Source organism: Brienomyrus brachyistius, chromosome 23, assembly GCF_023856365.1.
Source record: "Brienomyrus brachyistius isolate T26 chromosome 23, BBRACH_0.4, whole genome shotgun sequence".
Lineage (NCBI taxonomy): Eukaryota > Metazoa > Chordata > Actinopteri > Osteoglossiformes > Mormyridae > Brienomyrus > Brienomyrus brachyistius.
Window position 1 is genome coordinate 14,940,889 of NC_064555.1, and position 15,732 is coordinate 14,956,620.

General features: G+C 46.0%; 3 protein-coding genes across 9 annotated transcripts; 1 reads left to right on the plus strand and 2 right to left on the minus strand.

The window, feature by feature from the left end:
- On the minus strand, window positions 1-2,594 carry LOC125719197 (gap junction beta-4 protein-like). Its single transcript, XM_048993768.1, has 2 exons — window positions 2,516-2,594; window positions 1-1,944 (listed from the first exon to the last, which is right to left on the minus strand). Exon 2 carries the CDS (start codon window positions 1,867-1,869, stop codon window positions 1,066-1,068), a length of 804 nt encoding a protein of 267 aa, XP_048849725.1. The 5' UTR covers window positions 1,870-1,944; window positions 2,516-2,594; the 3' UTR covers window positions 1-1,065.
- Window positions 2,541-11,521, plus strand: zgc:91944 (uncharacterized protein LOC436941 homolog). Of its 7 annotated transcripts, none has more exons than XM_048993760.1 (12): window positions 2,541-2,765; window positions 3,226-3,342; window positions 3,568-3,973; window positions 5,155-5,240; window positions 5,635-5,745; window positions 6,966-7,091; window positions 7,595-7,751; window positions 8,320-8,402; window positions 9,090-9,185; window positions 9,553-9,692; window positions 9,783-9,872; window positions 9,918-10,342. In XM_048993760.1, the coding sequence occupies exons 2-12, from the start codon at window positions 3,264-3,266 to the stop codon at window positions 10,011-10,013; spliced, it is 1,470 nt and encodes a 489-aa protein (XP_048849717.1). In that variant the 5' UTR covers window positions 2,541-2,765; window positions 3,226-3,263; the 3' UTR covers window positions 10,014-10,342. The 7 variants fall into 7 exon arrangements, with proteins under 7 accessions (XP_048849717.1, XP_048849716.1, XP_048849718.1 ...); XM_048993764.1 differs by having other exon boundaries at window positions 2,542-2,765; window positions 9,783-9,827; XM_048993762.1 differs by having other exon boundaries at window positions 2,542-2,765; window positions 9,828-9,872.
- Window positions 11,522-11,702: 181 nt separating this feature from the next.
- On the minus strand, window positions 11,703-14,863 carry ppie (peptidylprolyl isomerase E (cyclophilin E)). The gene is made up of 10 exons (XM_048993767.1): window positions 14,716-14,863; window positions 14,320-14,418; window positions 14,164-14,207; window positions 13,971-13,997; window positions 13,708-13,789; window positions 13,519-13,622; window positions 13,314-13,437; window positions 12,630-12,818; window positions 12,278-12,420; window positions 11,703-11,960 (listed from the first exon to the last, which is right to left on the minus strand). Exons 1-10 carry the CDS (start codon window positions 14,744-14,746, stop codon window positions 11,892-11,894), a joined length of 912 nt encoding a protein of 303 aa, XP_048849724.1. The 5' UTR covers window positions 14,747-14,863; the 3' UTR covers window positions 11,703-11,891.
- Window positions 14,864-15,732: the final 869 nt, after the last annotated feature.

Consider the following 15,732-nt stretch of genomic DNA (forward strand, 5'->3'; position numbering starts at 1 on the left):
ATAGCTTAACTGCATTAATATACATTAGTAACAAACATTATACAATTGTAATGTTTGTTATTATCATATAATGTTTGTTACTAATGTATATTAAATCTGTTAAAGTGTGTTAGGATGTTAAGGTATATTAGGATGTTAAGGTATATATTTACATGCTGCATATGAATGTTCTATGAATGCATTATGAAGGCATTATGAAAGTGCATTGAATGATCTATAAATGCATTGTAAAGGCATTATGAAAGTTCAGTTAAATTCAATGAAATTTATTTATGTCGTTCATTTTCTCAGCATTACATCGTCTCAATGCCCTTTACATTGTCCCCGCCCAAAGCCCCCACTGAGCAAGCCAAAGGCGACAATGGCAAGGAAACACTGCCTAGAAGGACGAAACCTTGTGCAGTTAATGTAAATCGTTTGCCAACAATTATCATCCATTGTCTAGATCCTATGAAGGAATAGAAAATGACAGTAAGTAGAAAACATCACGAAACACACGTGTACAGCAGTACAGTAAGAAAGGCAGCTGGCGGTGGTGAGTTCTGCTGCTGTGCTGGAGGACGACCTCTGAAATGCTGCAGAAGAAGAGATCATGCTGCTGAAAGAAGCCTAACTGCAAATTTTATTTGTAGATTTGATCTGATAGGAATGACTACTGGTTAAAGAGCAGTTAACATTCAGGAAATAACAAATCATGTTATTATACGAAATGAAAATTGAATTAAAATTAATAATCAAATGTGGAATCCATTCATTTTCTGTTCTGCTTATCCAAGTGAGGGTTACGGTGGAAAATAGCCTAAATGTCCTATGTAGCTTCTAAAGAAAAACGTAACTATGTGATGTATGAAAAAAAACTGAAACAGTGACACTAGATACAAAACCCTATACAAAGCGAAAAATCTGTGACCATTCATACTGTACCATTGTTTTATCTCCACTGTTACTCTGAGACCACTTGGCTTTATAGACATAACAAAACAGAGGAACGATCAAGGATCTCGTCCCTTGTCTGCTGTAGACAGAACCCTTCAGCTGGCTTAGAATCATTCTGAAAGTCACTGGCTAAATTTTGGTGACAGCTGTGCTACAGACAGGAGCCGAGGCCTCCACAGCGCTGTGGTTGGCAACCTTCAGCTCCTCGGACTCGAAGTGTTTGTGGTCCTTGCTGGCCGGGAAGGTGGGCATGGTGAAGGGATGCCTGCGTCGATTTTTCGAGAGGCACTCGAAGCAGCGCTTCCCCACCAGGTAGACGATCTCACAGAGGGTGAGCAGGATGCAAATGAAGCTGGTGACTACCATAAAAATGGTGAAGATGCGTTTCTCTGTCGGTCTGGAGATGTAGCAGTGGACGTTGGGGGGGCAGGGACTCTCGTCACACACGACCAGCAGGGGGAAGAACTTGACCTTGTAGATGTACCAGACCAGGAAAATGAAGACGGCGTCCACTGCTACCTTAAAGACGAGGCTCAGGAGGTAGGTCCACCACAGGCCGCCTCGCTTCTTGTTGGCATCGGCGTAGAGGTGGGTGCAGCCCTCGCCGTACTTGAGCGTGTGCTTGTGCTCGCGGTCCATGCGGTACGCGACGTGCAGCACCACCAGCAGCGAGGGACAGGTGACAAAGATGAGCTGCAGGGCCCACAGGCGCGTGTGCAGCACTGGGAAGAACTCGTCGTAGCAGACATTGAGGCAGCCAGGCTGTAGCGTGTTGCACTTGAAGTTGCTCTGCTCGTCGCTCCACACCTTCTCGGCCGCCACCACGAACACCAGGACCCGGAAGATGAAGACCACGGAGAGCCAGATGCGGCCGAATGCCGTGGAGTACTTGTTGACCCCACTGAGGAGGCCCTGGAGGAACGCCCAGTTCATTGTGCACCGAAGTAACGGTCCAAATGCTGAACAGACTCAGGGGTGGTCTGAACCCATTCCAGTAAGCTTCACTTTCTAAAATGGGATTAGAGAGAGAGCTCAATACTCAATAGGGAGTAAAAGGTGGAAAAGCGCACCCTGTCAGCTCATAGGTAAACGTCAGCGTGTAACACCCTCCATAGCTCACAATGACGCTGCCAGGAACGCCTGTTTGCTTAAAAATGCGATAACGCGTTACGATCAGGAGGGGAGGCATACAATCACGAATTCAAATGAAATTCACATGAAATACTTAAAAGACGAAAATGCATACGATACACGAATCCGTGAATAAGGTCATGAAAAAAGTACGTTAAATATAAAGGAGGGTTTGAAAATAAAATAAATCATTTTAATTAATTCAAAATAAATACAAATACTCGGTTTTATGTCACTACACGATTAATACGATAAACTAATACTGTATTATATCGGTACACTCATTAATTTTAATGATCAAACTAAAACATAAATAACTGACAACAAATTGATTTGACTGGCTGATCAGCGTAGAAAATGGTGCGCATCAGTGCTGATCAGTGGCAGAATAAGATATTTTGCTGGACATTCAGATTTGAGTTTCCCTCCTCAGAATACAAACTAGTACTTCCTGCTGCAGATCGGGACGAGATGGGGTGAGAGGTCAGGTAGACACGGCGGTTCCCGGAGGCTCCGGCTGTCGCATCCCGGGACAATGTGACCCCGGTATTACAGCTGGTAGCTGGGAGGACCGCTGGCAGCCAGTGCGGGCAGTGGGGCGGTCGCTGCAGCTCTGATTGTGCGCTGCTGCGTGTGTGAGGTTCCGGGCACCGCGGTGACTGTACGGGCTGCCGCACGCTTCATCTCCCCGGCTGGAGGTAAGGGCAGCCAGCTGCTCGGCTGTGCACCGCAGCCCCCCGGACCGTGATCTGTGGTGTCATGGAGAAAGGGGAGAGCACAGTGCACGCATTGATGCTGACAGTCTCCGTGATGGCTTAATTTTTTCCCTATGCATTTACCTCGTCCCAGTACTAGATGCCTGTATGGTTGGTTTCAGATACTGGGTAGTAGATCTGATTGATTGCAACTAAAGCGCAAGTGGGTAAATGAGATTAACGAGTAGCTAGTTCTCAAGATCAGGCAGATGCGGTATTTGCGGGACAGAAAGGGGCGCTTCACTGGCAACGCGCATCTGTAACTTAAATCTAATACCGTAGGTTGGTAAGGTTAATAGTAACTAATAACTGATTAATGTCTGACATTTGGAAATACTAATCTATGGTTCAGTGTTTATTTTTGTCGGTGGCTGCGTCGGTAAATATGCTTTGGCTCTTTCAGCTGGCCCGTCGCCAGTAACTCTCCGGTTTCCGTGAGCCATGCGACAGTGGTGCCTTCCGGCTGTGGCCCCCGGCGCAGAGCCGCTCCTGACCGACAGGCTGTCTCCGCCACTTGCAGGTGTGTTGCGTCCTCTGGGCTGCTCTGTTGTGACTTAAAGCTCAGGTATCCGTCCCAACGTGACCCAATAAGCCCAAACAAAAGTCCAGTCAGAGAGCCCGAATCTGGATGACTATGTTCCCATAACATCTAGGACTCTTCCAGTATCTACTGAATAATTGGTTTTCATGATGAGAAATGGTAAAAGCAACGTAAGTGATGTTCCGTTTGCCCCTCGTGCTTCAGATGAGAGGATGGAGGACTGTGAGATGGAGCCACGTTACACCATAGAGCAAATAGACCTCCTTCAACGTCTGCGCCTGTCTGGAATGTCCAAACCCCAGATCGTCCAGGCCCTCGAGTCCTTGGAGAGATTAGATTCAGAACATCACCGACAGCCTTGCTATGATCCCGCCGCTACCCCAAACGCTGCCCCAGCGGCGGCTGCGCCCTCATCCTCATCCTCGTCCTCCTCATCTCTCACCTCCGCCACCACGCAGACACCAAACCTGGATGCGTCCCTGTCGCCCAGCAACAGCTACGAGGCCTCGCCACCCCCCCTCTACCCCACCACTGGGGCACAGAGGTCATTCAGTTACGACCTGACTGAGGAGGATTGGGACTTGGAGCAGAAAGTGGAGGAATACATGAGGTACCAACCCTGTTTGAATATATGACCTGCCACCAGGTGGCGTAATGGTTAAGGGAGTAAATTTGTTGGTACACACTCTTTCTGTTGTACCCTAGTGATTATTTATGAGGTAGATGTAGTTATAAATGTAAAAAAAAAAAAACTTTTTTTGTATTAATCTACTAAGCGACTTCATGAAAAGAGTGTATCGCAAGTCTGCGAAAATCTACGTTTCACAAGTTTCCTTACAGTTTTTATGTTTTTGAAGAGGTCATACCCAGCCTTAAAAATAAAATCTCTAGGGATGTGAGTGATATATTTTCGGCCACCCCATTAAGCTGTTAAATTAGTTTGTAGGTTTTAGATTTCTAAACATAGATCTGACAGCCTCTGGGGCCAGTTGGGCCGTGGGAGTTCTTACAGTGAGCTCCTTGTAACAGTCGTAGAGATGTCATTGTAGAATTCCACACAGGATTTGTTGCTTGAAGGTGGGACTGTGGCTTGATGGGTCAGGGGTTAGCATTTTTGCCTCATGCCTCCAGGGTTGTGGGTTCGAATCCTGCTCCTACATATGAATGTGTGATTTATGGTACTTATAATCGGGGTCCAATACTGGACTGGTGTCCTATTCAGACTGTACCCTTCCCGGTACCCTACATATCTCAAGATGGGCTACACATCACTGTGCTCCTCATAGGATAAACTGTTAATAAGCCCGTCCTTTTAATTTTATCTCACAGACCTTCAGAACATCATGTGCCCGTTTTGTGATCACTGTATCCCTTTAAAGTACAGTTTCCATCGGTTTGGAGCGTTTTCTACGCATTTTTTTTATACGAGTTATTTAAATATGGAAGTCTGATGGAGACGGCTCCAAAAGTGTGGTGAAGATGTGAGGCTATTGCAGTATTACATTTGTGTTCTGGGGGTGGGGGTGGTTACAGTAAAAGTTAGAGTGGTCAGACCGATGATTTGCTAACTGATCACTAAGGGGGGGTAGTATGTGTGTATTTGTGTCTGGGATCTTTCTGTAGCCTCTCTACAAGGGCATAACTTTGGGGTGAGCACTGGGGGGCTGAGGTCTCCGTCCATTTAAGGGGTCCAAGGGGTGGTATTGGCTGGTTTTTATTATTGGGGGGGGTGACAGACCCCTTCATCTCCCCATAATTATGCCCATGCCTCTCTATATATCCTGATTTCAGAAAAGACAGCAATCTGGTGAAGGAGGAGATCAAGTCATTCCTCAACAGCCGGAGGATCTCTCAGGCCATCGTGGGACAGGTGACAGGTGCTGTGACCAATCAGAAGGCTGCTTTCCTAAACTGCATCTTACCACTACTAAGGAATGTTTTGTTTAATTTTTTTTTTTTTTTTTTAAACAAACATCTTTTTTAGCTCCTCCTGCCCAGCACAGACTTTCACAGTTCAACAGGCCTGGGGAGACTCAGTCCCCTGTGGGATTCTGGGAGATGGTGCTTATTTTCTCAGTTGTTCCCTTCCCTCACCCCTCCCTTGCCCACAAGCTGTCTCAGGGGAAACTGTACATCATGAAAAAACAAGCAGAGAAGGACCCTAAGACTTTAAGCGCTCCCTGTAAACCATGCAGTATTTCCTTTCTGATCTGCCGTCGTGAGAACGCTCAGTGGCCGTGGTGAGGCTTATTCTCCATTCTGGTTCCCTAGGGATCAGTCAGAGCTACATTTCCCAGTGGCTGCTTCAGCAGGGCCTGGAGATGAGTGACTCCAAGCGAAGGGCCTTCTACCGCTGGTACCTGCTGGAGCGCAACACCCCAGGTATGAGGTTGGGGCTCCCCTAGGAGAGCAGGGCTGCACCTGGGTGATGGTGTCCTACTAATGCTGACAGGTCTCTCTTATGTAAGGCTACTTAACCAGAGGTGTTTTATGTGGACTGCATGAGCTGCCTAATTTGACTCCCCCTCGTGCATTGCACTGCCCTCATCCCTAAGTACTTTATTTCATGGTTTTGTATTCCCCCCCCCTCAAATGGGTGTAAGGGGTTTTTAAGGAACTACACTATTTAAATGCTTTTGCACGCACTGATATTTTATACATTTACATGTCACTCACTAAACATTTCCTAAAAACACACTCAATATTCTTTGATAAGAATACAGTATGTTCACACAATCTGAGTACCCTCATTAGCAAGAAAGTGTCATCTTTCATTCATCAAAGTAACCTCCTCTAGCACTTGCTGTATAGCAGCAAAGAAAATTTGTGACTTTCTTCCTACAAAGGACATTATACTGCTCGGTTTCATGGGAGGAAATGGTGAACTAGTGCATGTGAAGTTAAAGCAAAGCCTAGAATCTCACTATGCCGTCACAACACAACCAGTTAATAGGACGTCAGACATGCACTGTTACGTACTCTGTCCATGTTATAAAGGAAACTCCTTTTATTTGACTTATATTTTCATTTATATTTCCAGTGCTTAACAAGAACAAAAAATCAGAAGTTTATGAAATAAATGAATAAGTAGTAAAACCTTGTAGTGTGCAAGAGATTTTGACTGGTAATGTATTTCAATTCAAGCTCATCAGTTTGTTCTAAATACTTGTAGACAATTGTACAGTTCAGGTTCAGAAAGTAAAAATCCAGACCAAGATTTTGTTTCAACCAACCAGTTGAGTCTCTGTGTCTGTGACTGATTGGTTGAAATAAAATCTTGGTTTGGATTTTTACTTTCTGAACCTGAACTTCCCGCCTGTGAAAAATGGTGATTTTCAAGTTCTCTTCTAGAGCATGTTGTGGCTTTCATTCATTTGCCCTCTGTTCTTGTGAGCTAAGATCTAAACGTCCACCATGTTCTCTGTTAGTTTTTTTTTTTTTTTAAAGGATTATCATATGCTTATCAAATTTTAACCCCTCCCCCCATTAAGGCACTTCAGGCACTAAGGGGATTCTGCTGGGGGACGCTGTAGGTCATGACTCCATCCTTGGCCTAACAGCTTCTGCAGTATGTTGTTGACATTTAATGTTCTTTTGGTTAGGATGCAGGTGGAATGAAAGCCAACATGCACAGGTACCCAGGCCAAGGACTGAGCATCCCTGGTGCAGGCAGAGGGAACTGCTGACACACCTGCTTCCATGGTACTGTGCACATCCTCCACAGCCAGGTAACGATGCGATGCTCTGCTTTCGGCTCACCAGCCTTCATACTGCCTGTCAGAATGCAAAGACTGTTGAGCGGAAAAGACCCCTGATTTAAAGTAATGGAGCTTAGTACTTGCCGGTGTGATATGAGCCCTCAGTATTTGTCCAATCCCCTCACTTCCCCGCCCAACCACTGCTTTTGGCTTGCCAGCCTTCATACTGCCTGTGACTGGTGTTTCCAGTATGGAATGCAAAGACTGTAGAGTGACAAGACCCCTGATTTAAGGTGAAGAACCTTAGCACATGATGGTGTGACTTGAGCCCTCCATGTTTGTCCACCACCACCCCACCCCTGCTGTATTTGGCTTGCCGGTTTTTGCTCTGTCCGTCACTGGTGTTTCCCGTACAGAATTACAGGATATAAGACTGCAGCGCAGAATACAAGACCCCCGATATAAAGGTTAAGAATCTCAGTATGTGTTAGTGTGACTTGTGTGTCCCAGTGTGTGTTCCTCTACCCTCGCAGGTGCTGCAGCTGCTGCTGTGCCGGCCCGCTCCTGTGTGAAGGAGGAGCCCGACTGGAAGTCTGGCTCCGGGGGCGGTGGGGTTGGCGGGGGTCCCCTGAGATTGAGAAGGGGCAGCCGCTTCACCTGGAGGAAGGAGTGCCAGTCCATCATGGAGAGGTGAGTGGCCTGGTATCTCTGTAACTTCCTGTTTGGCTTTTTGCTCCAGCTCATTGTCTTAATTCAGCGTTTCTCAACCCAGTCCTTTGAGACGCCGAGCTCCCAGCACATTCGTACCAGGAATTTGATATTCTTGATTGGCTGGGAACTGGGAGGGAGCAAAAATGTGGATTGTCTGGAGGTCCCTGAGGACTGGGTTGAGAAACACTGGCATAATTACTCACCTATGTTTAATTTGTAGGATAACGGTGCAGTTAATTGCTGACAGCATTTGAAGAACGTATGTATTCATTATACTGAAAACGGTTACCTGCAGGTTGGAGCGGTATGTGTGGGGACAGAGATTAAATGCCTAATTAGGGGCCTCTCTGTAAGCCATGGCTTTCAATAATCATGGTGACATGACCCCCCGGGAACAGATTTAGTAATCACTAAACCTTTTCAGGAATTTCTCTGTGCTCAGTATTTCTCAGTGAAATGCAACATTTGACATGCCTCTGCCACTAATGGTCTGGTTGCTATGGTGACCTGTTGTGCGGGTGATGTTATCTTCCATCCATTATCTCAGTTTCTTCATAGAGAACCAGTACCCAGATGAGGCCAAGAGGGAGGAGATTGCGAACGCTTGTAACTTTGCCATACAGAAACCAGGTCAGTCCAGGTCATTTGAAGGGCTGTATAAGAGAAAGAATGAAATTCTCCCCAGTGATACCAGATGGGTAATTTTCCTACCAAAACATCTGCCAGTAACTGTTCATGCCAGAGCACAGAATATGTTGATGCCAAACTGAATTATCCATCCATCCATGTTCCAAACCGCTTATCCTACTGGGTCGCGGGGGGTCCGGAGCCTATCCCAGAAGCAATGGGCACAAGGCAGGGAACAACCCAGGATGGGGGGCCAGCTCATCGCAGGGCACACTCACACACCATTCACTCTCACACACACGGGCAATTTAACAACTCCAATTAGCCTCAGCATGTTCTTGGACTGTGGGGGGAAACTGGAGTACCCGGAGGAAACCCCACGACGACATGGGGAGAACATACAAACTCCACACACATGTAACCCAGGCGGAGACGCGAACCCGGGTCCCAGAGGTGTGAGGCAACAGTGCTAACCACTGCACCACCATGCCGCCCCCAAAACTGAATTATATATAAATACAATTTTGCATCACCAGATGTAGATTAATCGTTAAACCCGCTGGTTTCAGAACGAACCCTAAACTCTGCCAATAAAAACATCCATCTATATGAAGTGAGAATATGCAGCTTTTACTTGTTTTTTTGGATTAATTGGTTGAAAAAGTTGCTGAGTAATATTTCATGTTCCAGGCTGCAAGCTGTCTGAGTTCGAGCGCGTCACTGCGTTGAAGGTGTACAACTGGTTCGCCAATCGCAGGAAGGAGATGAAAAGACGGGCCAACATAGGTGGTAGCACCCCCTCGTTGTCTCACTACCTTAGGTCAAAGGTCACTCTAAATGCAGTTGGCCTGATACTGCCTGCAGGACCCTGAAAAGGCCACATAGTAACATTTCATGTGATGTTAAAGTACCTTATCATCCATGGGTCACAAACTGAGATGAAATGATGTTAATCTACAAAAAACGGATTTGCCCTTCTCTCTTAACGGCGAACAAACCAGAGCTTGTTCATGATGCCTTGACACAACTGCTGTAAATTTCAGGCAGAAAGATGCAATAAAAAATACAGTTAAAAAATTGTTTAAAATGTGTAACGTGTACCATGTCTTGCATTTATGTGCAACTTCTGTGGTGACCTGCCACTCGCTCTCAGAGGCCGCAATCCTGGAGAGCCATGGAATCGAGGTCCCGAGTCCCAGCTGTCAGTCGACCTGTGAGGAGGCTGAGGTCCCAGAGTATACTGAACAGGTCAGTCCGGGGGGCCTGCCCTCCACCGCGGAGTATACCGAGCAGGTCAGTCCGGGGGGCCTGCCCTCCACCGCGGAGTATACCGAGCAGGTCAGTCCGGGGGGTCTGCCCTCCACCGCGGAGTATACCGAGCAGGTCAGTCCGGGGGGTCTGCCCTCCACCGCGGAGTATACCGAGCAGGTCAGTCCGGGGGGTCTGCCCTCCACCGCGGAGTATACCGAGCAGGTCAGTCTGGGGGGCCTGCCCTCCACCGCGGAGTATACCGAGCAGGTCAGTCTGGGGGGCCTGCCCTCCACTGCAGAGTATACCAAAGCAGGTGAGTCCAGGGGACTTCCCTTTAACAACAGAGTAACCCTATTTAACTGAATAAAAATATGTTTAATAATCTGTGGAAATACGTTTAGCCAGTACTTGGTTAGTATTTGAATTCACTTCCATTTTCTTCTGGATTGGTAACATTAAACAAACAGCAGAACAGAACCATTTCGAATAGGCAGCTTTGACATATGTATTATAGATTTGATGATAAATACATTGTTTTGGTCTCACGCAGGAAGAAGTCTCCTCTGAAAAGGACGCTGACCCAGATGTAGGTCCCTTGGCTGTCGAGCCAGTAATGACTCTCCCAGCGGCTCCTCAGCTGGCGAGTCGGGAGCAGGATGTGTCAAAGACGGAGGCAGGAGATGAGGAGTGACAGTGGGAATGTGTGGCTGTGCATTCACTTGTACATATTTCAGCTCTGAGGGCTGAATAATTCAAGGACAGAAGCGGTGCAAGGAAAGCCATTTGCACCCTCTAGTGGTATGGAGGCCATTGTGCATCTATAGTAATTATGCTACTATTAACAGCAATATTAATCTCTATATACTGCATTCCAGTAAGTTCTTATTAAAGAACAAGAATCTATGAATGAATGAGGAGAGCATGTTTGGAGGTCTGGGATGGTAGAGGAAATCATTTTCAAAAATGAATGCCTTAATTTTTCATTTCCCTCACTAATTCCTCAGCCAGAATCCCAGAACTTACGCCAAACGGATAAAGCTTTAGTGTGGTTGACATTTAAACCCGCAAGCCATGGAAACAGGATTTGAGTGCTATGTCAAAGGGAGGTACAAGTAGAAATATCACTCTTTAGAAGGGCAGGAGTCATCATATATTTTTTAAACTTCTGCAGTATCCTTAGCGCAATGCTGTAGCTTAAGAAATGTACTATATTGAAATGTTAATCTGTATAAAAAATACCTACCAGGTATGTTAAGGAAAGCCAAACTAACACAAATTTTATTTGAAATCATTAGTATATCTGCAGCTCTGCTTAATGGATTCGCCCTTCTCCCTCAACGGCAAACAAACCAGGGCTTGTTCTTCACGCCTTGACACAACTGCTGTAAATTTCTGGCAGATCCAGAGCCCTGCGCCGGTGAAGCTTTGCTGGACCCCCACCTGCTGGTTCCGACCCACTAATCGGGCCACGGGAATCAGAAACCTGGGGTGATGCGCATGTGGTTGTAGTTCCGGCTCCGAAACCAGTCCTTCACCAAGCCGACGCTGCTCTCGTGAAGCCGTTGGCTTCCGCGACTCGCCGTGCTCTGGTGTACCAGTAAACAAGCCGCTCTTCAGGCTGCTGTCCTGTCTGCAGAAAACGGGGCCCGAGACGTTTCCCAGTCCCAAATGCAGGCAGACGGCTGAACAAGCCTTGGTGCCGACGTGTGCTAACTCATCATCAGCTTAGCTGGGTATGTAATGAAGGGGGACGTGTGGACAACTGTATGTCAACATGGAACAGGAAACCTCAGAAAGGCTCTTTCTGTACAGGGAAAAGCTCTTTAAAAACCGCTAAAACCTGCTATAAATAAATAAAACGACCAAATACAGATGTCACCTGTGTTTTGTTAGGTGGTACTTTATGGACAAGATTATGCACTTAATCATGACTAAACACATCGTCAGCTAATAGACTGTATTGGCAAGATCAGCATCATGTACATTTTTAAGTATTTCTGTTATGGAGGCACCTGTGCGAATTGGGCAGGTCAGATACTCTAAATGGCCACATCATGTGAGCATAAAAAAATTTATTCACAAAGTATTTACATGGCTTTCATAGCCCCCCAGGAAGAGAGGGGGGGAATCTTCATGGACTCCTCATGAGCTCGTTTCCTGGGGCAACAGTAGCAGGTCCAGTATCCAAGGAACCATCCAATGTACCTTAAGACCCAGCCGTTGGTGTCAGTTCACCCCCCATCACACATATTCTCCACAGTCTGAAATGATCACCTTCTGCTTGGTCTTTCCATCTTTGTTACCTTGTGCCTAAAACAAATACAGCCACACATATAAGAATATATACATATAACACACACACACACACACACACACAATTGAGGAATTTTCCCCAGTAACAACTGAGGCAGTATTTCTGAAGCTAATCCTTGGGGACCCCCAGACAGTCTACATTTTCACTTCCCCCCACCCCAGCTCCCAGCACACCTGTACCGGCAGCTGGGGGGGGGGAAATGTGGACTGTCTGGGGGTCCCCTAGGACCGGGCTGAGCAACACTGGACCAGTGAAATGACCGAGGACCGAGGTGGCGGATGGTGCCGTCGCATGGGGACGTATCCCTCCTCACCTCCATGGCTCGCAGCACCTCCTGACCCTCCATCAACTCCCCAAACACCACATGCTTCCCGTCTAGCCAGTCTGTCTTGTCGCAGGTGATGAAGAACTGTGAGCCGTTGGTGTTCGGGCCTGAATTGGCCATGGAGAGCTGGCCTGCGAGGACGCAGAAGGTTAAACAGGCGCTACGTGACACTTATCTATGGAAAATCGGCAGAGCCATTGGCAGCACAGCCACGAGAAACATAAACATCAGGAACAAACAACAGATGATAGGTGTGCCATTTTTACACATTGTGCATTTTTCCAATCTAAATCACACAACCGCAATTAGAGTGATTCTTCCCAGAATAGGGTCTCCCTACCTGGGCCGGTATGTTTGAGAACAAAGTTCTCGTCGTCGAACTTGGATTTGCCGTAGATGGATTTGCCCCCAGTGCCGTTATGGTTGGTGAAGTCTCCACCTTGGCACATGAACTGCGGGATGATGCGGTGGAAGCTGCTACCTTTGTACCCAAAGCCCTTCTCGTGGGTGCACAGGCAGCGGAAGTTCTCTTTTGGGGGAGGGGGGGTGCAGAGAGGTATTATGGGTAAATGAGTCATGGGAAACAGGATGGGCCCATTCATTCATTTGTAGACCTCCTTCCTGTGATCAAGTCCAGGGTGAGGAACCCATGATTTGCAAAGATGAAGATCAGCAAATCATTTTTACCCCATCTAATCATATATTATTATTATTATTATTATTATTATTAAAGGGATACCCAATATTTCAAACAAAGTCAATGTTTCATTCAAAACAATATCTAAACCAACTGACCCATCAGTGGTTTACAGGAGACTAAAACATTCTTAGGTCATAGTTGTAATTTAATATAGCTTTTATGACACATAGACCTATTTAATATTGTGGGTGCTGACGGAATGCACAGGATGACAATTTTCCAAATAGAATTAGACCAACTAGCTTCTACGGCAACTGTGTAATGAAAATTGCCAGTATGTAAGAAATGGGCCGATTCCAAACCAGTGACTGGGAGCCTCCCTACCAGCGGTCATGGGAACGACGTCAGCTCGGAGGAGGAAGCGTAGGCGGCCCGCTGGCTTGTTGCCAATTTTGATGTCCATGTAGACTTGGGGGTTGGTCCTGCCCTTCTTTGCAGGGGGCTCGCCCTACACACAGTGACATCAGAGAGGTGGGTATCCAATCATCAGCCACATGCATTCACAGACAGGTGACCAACAGCTCCATACCTCCTGTGTTTCCTTGCTGACATCTTCCCCAGCTGGCTCCGCCCCCTCTGCTTCCTCTGCGGTCTTCCCAGAGAACTTCTTCAGCCAATCATCATCTGACCATACTGTTTAGGAGGGGAGAGCCAGGCATTACTGAGGAGCCCCAAGTACTTCACGAAAACCGGTGGTGAATCAGAAGCAGGTGGTCACCTGGCCGAGAAGAACCTTCCTTTATCCTCATGGGCTTAGCAATGTTCACTCTGATTGTTCTGCCAAAGAGTTCAGACTCATTCTGTGAAGGAAAAGAGTGTCACCTTAGTTTAATAGCGCTTAACAACCAACTTCCTTCAGTAACTAAAAACGGTCAGCGGTGGCCTTGAGCACATGAACATGTGATCCAGAACTCAGAATTTTTCATGAAGAGCAAGCATTGCTTCTTTCCAGCTGTACACCAAATGAGAAGCGTCACTTACCATGTTATCGATGGCTGCAGCGGCATCCTGCAAGTGTATAAAAAAAGCACAGCAATGGTTAAAAATCAACTACCAAATCAGAGAAGAATCTATTACAGAAATAATAAGGCAACAGTTTAGCTACATTTTAGAAACAATACCTCCGGTTTAAAGTGCACCAAGTAGGTTTGTCTGCTGTATAATAAATACGCACCTCTGCCGATTCAAACTCGATGAAGGCGAACCCTCTGTGCTTTTCTAGAATCCAAAGTAAACAGTCGTTACAGAGAGAGAACAATACATACATGGCACACATAGTGTGCCTGCCCTAAGACTAACAGATGTAAACAAGTTAAATGCACCTCCCCACCTGTCTCATAATCGAGGGGTATCTGGATGTCCGTGATATCTCCAAACGGGATAAATGCCGCGTGCAGGACCTTCTCATCCACCTCCTCCGCGAGCCCGCCTATGAGGAACAGCATTCAGCGCGAGCCTCAATAAACTACAATAATGTATGAATCTATCCCCCCATCTATTAGCATGCATAAGGTGAACGGTTACTGCATTTAAGTTCACAGTAGTAATCGGACTGAAATTTCACTCGGCTACTATTAGCGGTGTGATAAAATTATTTAAAATATCGCTAGGAATATGCATTTAAATTACACAGTACGACATTGTGCCCGTAAATGTCCAAGTGTCGCCTTGGATAAACTAAAACAAATAGACCGTATTTCAGAGTTATAGCAAGTTTTCAACTTACCGACATAAAGAACACGCTTAGTAGCCGCCATCTTGACCGGAAGCAACCCTTCGGCCTTTGACCCGGCAGTAATGTTGTATCATACGGAGACCGCTATGTCCCAAAACAGACTTTTTTCGAATCACAAAATGTTTCCAACACTATGTAAACGTAACTATAGCATTAATTTAAGGTTAATTTGACCCTAAAGCGACTGCTATATAAAAACCACTATACTGTTTTAGCATTATCACCGAATAAAGGTATCGTACCATAAAGCTGTGCAGAGGGTGGGACGTTCAGCTGAATCCATTTGCAAGGCGGATCTGCCCTCCCTGCAGTACATGTACCTCAGACAATGCAGGAGCAGAGCTACCAAAATCAGAAGGGATACAACCTACCCACACAAACAGCTGCCTCTTTACCAGGCTGAGGTCTGGAAAGTGCTTCTGCTGTCTCAGTGAGAACTGAGAGGCTCAGAAGGAGCTTCTACTTCAAGCAATTTTCTACTTAATATCTACATGACAGATCTAATCTTATATTTTCCCCTTGATTATGCACCTCACACTATATTATTTGTTTGTTTGTTTGTTTACAGTTAAATTCCCATGATAAATCAGAATCAGAAAAAAACTTTATTGATCCCATGGGTAAATTGCTTATGTTACAATTGCACAGACAGCCGGACACCATTAGACACGATGAACATTATATAGCAGGAAGGCACGTAGTTTGACAAAACAGAAGTTAAAAGAGAATTAAATAAAATCTTAAATATAAGAAAACAGAACATGTAACACATAAAGGGCAGTATAACCCTTTAGATAACACCTAGTTGCTCACATAGTATTATAACGTGGTGATATTAATATAGCACAATCAGCGAGACTGAAGAAACTACTGGACAAATTTGTGGCAACAGGCCGGTTATCGCAGAAACTCAGAAGTATGTAGGAACACAGCAAAACAAATAGTAATGGGTTGGAGGGGGTAAGTAGCTTTTTGTATGAATGAGTGACGTTGGGAGGAGTTATAGTG